Source organism: Triturus cristatus, chromosome 2_2 (assembly GCF_964204655.1).
Source record: "Triturus cristatus chromosome 2_2, aTriCri1.1, whole genome shotgun sequence".
Taxonomy (NCBI): Eukaryota; Metazoa; Chordata; class Amphibia; order Caudata; family Salamandridae; genus Triturus; species Triturus cristatus.
The window spans coordinates 728,948,327-728,957,555 of record NC_140582.1 but is presented as its reverse complement, the minus strand read 5'-3'; the positions used below and the strand labels follow the sequence as shown (position 1 = coordinate 728,957,555).

Sequence of the window (9,229 nt, the reverse complement as noted above, 5' to 3'; positions counted from 1 at the left end):
GGCGTCCTCTGGGTGCACTACCGCGTGCCCTTCCTCCTCGCCCACGGCACACGCTGGCATAATGGTTGGCCTTTCCATACTTGGTGCACGCTTGCCCTCTTGCAGGACATTTGTCGTGTTCTCCGTGGTCAAATCCACAGTAACCACACTTGCTGGTGGACCGTATCCCGGTGTTCCGCCGCTGGGTGCCCACCGGCTGTCGTTAGATAGCTTCCACAGACTCCTCCTTCACTCGTACCTGCTTCGGCGCTGTCGAGAGCGACGTGTTTCTTAGTCGAACTTCTTCCATCTCCTCCGCACGCTTGTCGGAGAGTTCATGCGACCGGGCCAGGATTAGAATTTCATCTAGCGAGATGCCCGGTTTCCGCAGGATGAGATGTCTTAGGGTGACCGATTTGCATCCCGAGATCAGTTGCGCTCTGATCTCATCGTTGTGGTCTATGCCCGTGCAGGTGGCTGCAAGCTTGCGAAGCCTGGCGTAGTACATATCCATCGTCTCCGCCTCCGTCTGTCGGGCCTGTCGCAATTTGAACCGCTCATAATCCGGGTTCATCTGGGGGTCGAAGTATCTGTTCAGAGCTGCAATGGCGGCATCGTAGTTGTCATCTTCGCCTGTATTGGGTAGAGTTTCAAACAGCTCATACAGCTCGTCACCTCCAAAGTGCATGAGGAGCGAGCGTTTCACCTTGCCGTCGTTTTCGCGTGTCCCGGTGAAATAGTGGTTGAGACGCCCTACCCACCGCTTCCATCATGGCGCTGCAGTGGCGGGGTCAGCTAACTGGCTAAATGGCGGCAGGGAAGTCACTGAGGCATGCGAGTGGGGGTTTGTGGGGGCTGGGGCCCGTGCAGCTGGCTCATCTCCCATGTTGCTGTACTGTGTATTTCTGTTTCCTGGTGGCGCCCTCTTGAGACCACTTGTGATGTTGGGTGCAGTCACTTCGTGCCCTCCTGAGTGTTCCCTCTTGGGACTCTGCCTGGCAGCTGACACACAGTCCCCTTGTTGCTGTGCTGAGGGACACTTCTCCTTGTTGTGCTCAGGGTAGTCTTCTCTATGTCCCTTCCACCTAGTTTTCTTCTTGTGGGATTTTCTTCATATATTCCTAGGCTTGGCTGCAGTGAGGCGCTGTCTGCCCGCTGTCTACCGCCGGGGCACAACCCCCTCCTCCTGAGGCCCGCAGGGCCACGCACGGGCACAGCTAACAGCTTCAGAGGCCTGCGGGGCCTCGCGCGCAAGATCCGCCGGGTCTTCCTGACGCGCGTGTGCGCACGCGCTCACTTCCTCGTGCAGCGCCTCCCGCTGATCACCGGCTTCGCTGCAGAGGGCCGGGTGAGGCGCCTGGAATCCGCCTCAGACGCGGGCGCACGCAGGAGCGGGGTGTACACACTCACCGCAGGACGCTGCAGTCCACCACGACGAGAGGGCGATCCTCGCCGTCGGCGGCGCCGCCTAGGGACAGGCGCGCGCACTTTCACCGGGCTGACTCGAGGAGGCAGGTCGGGACGCAGGCAGGTCGGGCCGTAGGCAGGTCAGGCCGCAGGCAGGTAGGCGCTCACACCGGGTGCAGGCTCGGAAGCGGGAACACAGCAGGGGTCGAAAACACAACCTCGTCGCCAGTGTAGCGTGGGTGTATGGGGACGACCTCGTGGGCGCCGCGCAGGACAGACACACAGGACCACACTCAGTGGTACTTCGGCCGTAAGGTCACGTGCGACCTTCGCCCATTTAATATATACCCTCGGACCGACCTCGGTCACGAGGGGTGTTGTGCGTACATGTACGTTCATAGAGGCCAGGTGGCACTCTACACTGGCCTCCGTCCGTCTCCGCCCCTTGTCATAGTGCTGTTCCTTCTGCCACCTCCTGTCCGGCCTTCAGTAGAGGGTGGTGTCCAGTTTACAGAAGGAGAGATCCTGGGCAGGGCTCGCTGCACGGAAGAGCTCCTCAGACTTCGATGATCAGCAGCATTAATGAGTGATTTCCACCTTACAAACTCAGATCCAGTAATCTTGGAAATGTAAGCGAATGCAGAAATCAGAGCCAGGTCACGGCCGGCCTGCAGTCCAGATGCTTTCAATGAAGAAAAACATTGCTGAGACATCACTGCATGTAAGCGTGCAGCTCTGCAACGTTTGTGTGGACTAATACGGATTTACCGGGCGCGCGCACTAGTGTACATGAAGGAAAAGATGAGATTGTAAAACACGCCCCAATTGATAAATTACTTGGCTGAAAGCAAAATATATTATTTTAATTTTTAATGCCTTAAATAATATGAACTTGTAGGTGTACCCAGATGATGTGCTGTATGCGTGAATAATGCAGTCAGCATGGAAGCTGGAAAGAGCCTTAAAGGGTACACATTTTGGAAACTTCTTACCAAATCTCAAATATATGGGCGTGCTATAACTCCCATTAAAATAAACTGACACGATCTTTTTAGGTGTTCACGAATATGGTAGATTTTTGAGTGGAATAAAATGATAATGGGCAGTACGTGAAATGTTTTAGCCGACCTATAAGGATTTCCCGGTTTACAGTTTCCCTTCTTCTTCAGAAGGCATGTTGCTGGGCTGTTGATTTAAAACGGGCAACTCGCGTTCAGTGTGTTTGTAAATGATACAATATTAACTTCTGGTTCAATGTGATATTTATATACTGTTTAAATACGTGACATTCCACATGCCCTTCCAGCATACAAGGCTTGGGTTGGAAGAAAGTTAGGATTTGCAATACTGCCAGACACATATATTCTCTTTTGTGCAAAACAGTCTAGCTATACATCGATCATGACAATATATGACATGCCCTCTCGCAATGATAAAGCAAACATTAGATTTGATTTTAAGTCTCTGTCTTTAACGTCCGGAATTTATAGCAATAGCTTTTAATACTGCCGTGCCTACCACGAAAAAAATCAGATCTTACAGTTGGAAGCCCCTTTTTGTAATATGTTTTATTACGCATTATACTAACCAATCCGAGCGTCGAAAGTCAGAACCGCAAATAGCGGAGGGGATCACCTATTCTTGGAAAAGAATTTCACGTGATGGAGTTTCGAGGAATGACGCGGCACTATTAGTACAAAACCACACGATGGCGCTAATGTCACGTGCTTAATTGTGTTTAGATCCCACTGGTTCTCCCACAGCTTTGTTGTCGAATGGTGGAGTGTAGCGGGAGGACCGCTAGGCGACACCCGCGAGCGGGCAGTGCTACATCCTGCAGTTTCAGCAGCCGTAGCCGCGTTGGGCGGGAGGTTAGGATGAAGGATGCTATAAAAGTGTTCTCTCTAAGCACTTGCACTAATCGCAACTCAAAACTTCCCTGGCCAGATATGGACTGGTCACCACGCAGGAGCGTAAGAGGACTTTATTATGGCTTCTACTTTCTAAGCAACCCTTGAATCCGATAAAAGAAAACCTTAAAGTTACCATTGGATTGTGTTATTTTCAAATTAATTATTTTTCACCCCAGCTACTGAATGGAAGAGGATGCAATATAATTGATGGTGGCAAAGTGAAAAAGTAAGGAGAGAAAATGAGAGTTAATGTGAGCGCAGTGAACGGCTCCTTCCAGGCGCCCCCTGAGCTGCCGCCGGATCGCCCACCCTGGGTGCCATCTACACTGGCTTCCATCCTTATTTTCACCATCATCGTGGACATCTTGGGGAACCTGCTGGTCATCTTGTCCGTGTACAGGAACAAGAAGCTGAGGAATGCAGGTAAGCGTGGCGGGCATTGTGGTGGGCAGTGTCAGGGCACTGGCTGCGAGGCATGGAGGGGGGCGCGGAGCGTGCCAGGGGCATGGAAGGAGAACGCGCCTTCTGCATCTGGGGTGCTGCTGCTGTTTTCTCTGGGGTCGGGTGCCCACGGAGAATGTGACGTGCAGATATCTGTGCTCCAAAGCGCTTCTAGGAGCTGTGTTCTAGAAACTACAGGGTGATGATGGCATGATATGGAGACAAAAATGGCAATAAAATGTGCTTTTGACACTGCAAACAGTCCCACTGCACTCGATCCTGGTACTCACGGCGCTGCTCGACCCGCTTTCAAACTCACTAGTGTTTTCCATTTCGCGTACAGTAAATTGGCTGTCTGGGTCATTGTCTGGGTAGTTTTGGTCAGGAGAAAAACAAGGCAGCGTTTAGAGCCGGCGTTTTCCAACGCCACGTTTAGAACCAGCCTGCGCTCGCCGGCCGCTTTCCCACGTTGTTTCTGTTTACACTCGCGCCTCGGACACTTACAAGCGCGCGTCTGTACGGGAATCCCCTGCCCGTTGTTTGTGCGCTCAAATATGTTCCATTGCAAGCGGCTTATCTACCGAGTGCCCGCATTTCTGTGCTACTCGTTTCCGGAGCAGGCTGGGTCCACGAAGTCGAGATCTGCAGCCTGGTTCCCTTGGATGCAGAGTGACGGATGTGCATTTTGACAGATGACAAAAATGCTTGGCGAGATGAAATCAGGGCAGTGTACACAACACCGCCCTCCCATCCCCTCGCCTCTCATCCGGCGGTGGGGGTTTCCGCCTGGTTTCATAAAATGCTCTGTGCACAGACCAGCGTGTGAATAATGAGTGTGATTAGTCCACGTGCTTTGATTGCTGTGCACGCGTGAAAATGTGTGCGCTACTGTTTTGTGTGATCCTTGGCAATGAGCACCCTGCTCTCATAAAATACATTTCGTAGGACATCGGTCCATCCTACATGTGACTGGCATGCCACTGCCGAGCCTAGACCTGTGCCCCTTTTCCCTCAGCATGGCCCTCTTATATATCCATTGCTCAATACATATTTCAATACTTCGGTTTACTGTTAAATGGGGAAAGTATTGCTCTATTAGAGTTTTCAACGTTCCCAGGTCCACGTGCAACTCGCCCAATCCAGGGTTGTTGTCCTTGCCTTCGGAGTAGAGGTAGACAGGACTACAAGTTCCATAATGCAAAGCAAAATGTGGCACTGGTCTAGTGGCCTGACGCAACAATTTAGACTATCATACGACGAGCAAGACAACACTGTCACCGGATACAACTTTTCCAGCGATGGACTTTGCTTTTACAAAACTTATTTTGTAGTGTACCTGACAAATCGAACCACAACTCCCAGAATGTACAGATTTGCTGAATGAAATCACAGGAATGGAAGTGAGGCGTAAAGTGATGTGAAGCCATCTGGCAACACCAGTATGTGCCTCTTGGGGGCAGTTAATATTGGCAGGTCTTAATAATTCGCTTTCTCTAAAGTTTATAGTTATCGGACACACCCTGCCTCATTATACTCATTTACTGTGTATGGTGCTCTCTGAGCACCACTATTGTGAATACTATATTCAATGTAGAATCCCTGTGGGGGGATTCACTGCACTGACCTATCACCAGTGGGAAGAGGCGGGGGATTCCAAAGTTGGTTCTGACAATTAATGCATCATAAAGGGGGGCCTGGCTGGCCTTGGGAGCCTTTCTGAGAGCCTGTCAGTGCAGCTCCAGCTCTCTGCTCCCATGGAGAGCAGAGAGCACAGCTTCATGGGGGGAGAACATGGATGGCATAGAGGAGGGGTGGCATACATATATATTTATGACTTGGAGGAGAGGCCATGTTATGTCCTGCTGCACATTTCTCCTCTGCCACTGGCTAGCAGTTGAAAGTAGGGCAAGGTGAAGAGAGATAGGTGAAAAGTGAACAACAAGGATATTCTTTTCATCTTAGGGTTCCCAGTGACATCATAGATAACATCGCTCTCATTATCTGATGTCACTCAGAAGCCCTCGGTGGAAAACATCCCCTTTAATCACTGTTATCCAGCTTTAAATCTGGACTTTAACACGTGTACTCCAATGTAAAAAGTACCCTCTGGCGAGTTTAGACCTTTTTACCACAGTGCGTTACTTAACTTCTTGGATTACCGTAACCGGTGCTTTAAATGGGCCGGTACTGTCCGGCACGGAGTAGCAGCATTTTTTTATTTTGAGAGGGGGAGTACCGGCACTTCTCAAGAGAAATGCTATACTTTTAATTGGAGAGTACCGGCACTTCTCGGAAACAAGCAGGTACTCTGGTACAGAGTACCTGCACTTCTATTTTTCCATTTCAAGCACTGACGGTAACACTGTAAACTCAGCAGAGGCTCCAGTGAGTAACACAATCAGGGGCATGTTTACAATATTTTGGCGTAGGGCAGTGCTGCAAGCCTTGTCACTGTGCTGCCCTATGTAAAAAACAAAAGGGCAGGAACGCACCACATCTGCAAGATGCAGCGCATTCCTTGTTTTTTTGACACCTCACAAACTGCAGCCAAGCACCTACACAGGCACTCTTGCGCCACGGTGCAAGGGCGTCTGTATTCATGGCAGGGCTGTTTTTGTGCAGGAAGGGATACCGTCCTGCACATAAACAGCCAAATAAGGTGTTTTCCTCGTTCTATGTGTGCTGCAGAATGCTGCACATGTGGAAAGAGGAAAAACTGTTTCTCCTCTTTACGCCTGTTTTGGGAAGGCGTAGATTTGGCGCTTCCCCAGATTTTCACTATGTTGTAAATCTGGGACAGTGTAAAAAACAATGGGTGTTGCATGGAACACCCACATCAACACCCATGGAGCGCCCCTTCCATGCAACGTAAGACATTGCCTTACACCATATTTACAAGTCTATGAAAAGCCATGAAGGGTGGCTTTGCATAACCTTGTAAATATGAGACAGCACACTGCACCTCCGGAGCCTCACAAAAGTGACGCCCCGGAGGCGCAAAGAGTGCTGCGGGGGCATTCTAAATATGCGCCTATATTTCTAGCACAGTTTCCTGGCCCCTCTCCTTGTGTGATCCCTCATGCAAAGTCTGCGCCACGCTGCGCAACCCATGCAGGAGTGTTTAACACGTCGCCCTTATTATGTAATCATGGATCAGACAGCACAGCTGGTCCCGCCGCTGCTGTTCGATTCTGTTCCATCCGTTCATCAGAGCGCCAGAGCTTCCCTCGTTTAGAAGATAGCACGCCTTTAGATTACACCTTTTATAGCTTATTAATACGAGTCTTCTGTCAAATTCATGTGTACCCATATTGTGTTTGCTCACGCAACCTTTGCTAGCATTCGTGGACGAGCATAAGGGCACGGCAGCTGGTGTGTGAGGGTTTGTTGATGAATGCACAACTTTGCTTCATCTCTCATGAGCCTGTCACATCAGCTGTCATGTGAGAATGGCAAAATAATGCTGCTTTGATGCACAGCAGCGACGTCAGGTCAAATCAGTGTACAGATGAGCCTCACACAGGTGGGACACGTGTGCAGCTTGTCTGCGTAGCGTTGTCAAGTGGGAACACGAATGCTTCTGTACAACAGGAATCACCACATTAAGTGGTGCTTATGGGGTAATAACTGAAAGACATTTCATTTTTTATTAAAACAGAACTTATAGGCAATTTTTCGCCTTTGTGTCTCATTTAGGATGCCATCCCACTCCATGTCACTGTTCTGTAATATGTATTGCAGAAATGCACTTCTTGGGACATATGTACAAGCCCCTATTGTATATATGGCGATAGGGGCTTTGCCTTATTTACAAGGCAGCGTTAAGCCACTTAAAGTAACTTAACCCTGCCTTGTAAAGAAGGCCCACATTCACGCTATGGTTAGTGTGAAAGGGGAAAGCAATGGGTGTTGCTGTGGGCGTTCCACTGCAACACCCATTGATTCTGACGATGCCTCCTATTTGCAAGGGAGGCGTAAATAGGAGGCATCGCTAAAATGAAGACCAGGGAAAACCTGGTCATACCCTGGCGCAATGAGGAGAAATGAAGGAGAAATGTTTCATTTCTCCTTATTTTGCTGTTTTCATGTGTGCTGCGTTGTGCAGCGCACATGAAAACAGCAAAAGGTCAATGATTGTTTATGTACAGGAAGGTCTCCCTTCCTGCACATAAACAATAATTTAAAAAATATACTGTTTTGCAACTTTTGTGTGTGCTGAAGTTACAAAACGACATTTAAATATAGTTTATGGATCAGGAAGGGGGACCTTCATGCACATAAACAACCTTTCCTGCACGCAGACACCCTTGCACTATGGTGCAAGAAGGGTGCTTGCCTTGGCGCTAGGCTGCTAAGTGTAGTGCCAGCGCAGGGGGAAATGCAGGGCTGCACCATATTCTTGTAAATATGGTGCAGCCCCGCGTTTCTGAAGTGCGGAAAGAGGCATTAAGCCAGGAAGGCTAACGCCTCTCTCCGCCACTTCCATTGTACATATTCCCCCTTGTCTCCTGGCAATTCAGTAGATGTAGTCCCACATTTGCATGGGGATGTGCCTCATGTAAATGAGGGAATACCTTTGCTTCTGTTCCTTTATCTCTGTCAGACGTGGGTGTGGCACAAACAGACAGCTGGAAGGTACTCTGTAGGGGGGCTCCTCTGGCAATGTGCACGTGCCAGGCCCCTGACTTGGGGGACCCTGCCTGTGCTTTGCAGGGGTCCCCACTCAACTGTTGTTACACCCCTGCTCTGTATGCCAGGTATGAAGTGTCGCACACTCAGTACTTCCTCCTGAATCGCTGCGTGGGAGACAGGAACAGGGGTCCCTACTCACAGAGCTGCAGGTTCCTCTGCTGTGAAAGAGGCATTGCCATGTTCAGACCTCTGGACCACCTTTCAAAGCAGCACCGTCCCAAGTGCAGGCGCACGTTCACACCTGCCCCAGGGACAGCATATGTTGTGTGTGCTATGGCTCACTGTCCGAATCTGCTCTCTTTTGTATACTAGTATACTCACTCTAATGAAAATAATTTAAGACTACAATTCCCAGGATACACCAAGTTACCACAACCCAGAACTGGAAACACCATCCGCAATAGCATGGAGTGAGGTGCCCACATCCTGTTAACCTGTTCTACCCGGCTCACCTCCTCTATGCCCTACCTATTGTGTGTACTCTTGAGCTAGGAGGGCAAAGTTTTGGGGAGAAGGATGGCACAGTCAGAGGGACTGACATGTGATGAATGTTATGTTTGAATTTCTAGATATATTTTTCAATTTTTTTGAAAAGTATGAAAAATATTCCAGATGCCAGTCGTTAATGTCTTTGCATGTACGTTAGCGATCAAAAATGCCAAGGAGCATCAACATTGATAGGGTGCACATCACACAAACTCGGTCACCTAATCGTTTGGGGCCTCATTTACAAGCCCATTGTGCCGCCGGTGCATTACTGTTTTTGACCCACCGGCGGCACAGGGTGCTGCCCATAT

General features: G+C 49.7%; 1 protein-coding gene across 1 annotated transcript in view; it reads left to right on the top strand.

Annotated features, from left to right (window-relative positions):
* Positions 1-3,261: 3,261 nt before the first annotated feature.
* The window catches only part of MTNR1A (melatonin receptor 1A), a 1,122,928-nt gene continuing 1,116,960 nt past the window's right edge, over positions 3,262-9,229 (top strand). Inside the window, exon 1 of the mRNA XM_085643287.1 lies at positions 3,262-3,722. Within this exon, the coding sequence (XP_085499413.1) occupies positions 3,539-3,722 (184 nt within the window). The 5' untranslated portion in view covers positions 3,262-3,538. The remainder of the gene's footprint in view (positions 3,723-9,229) is intronic.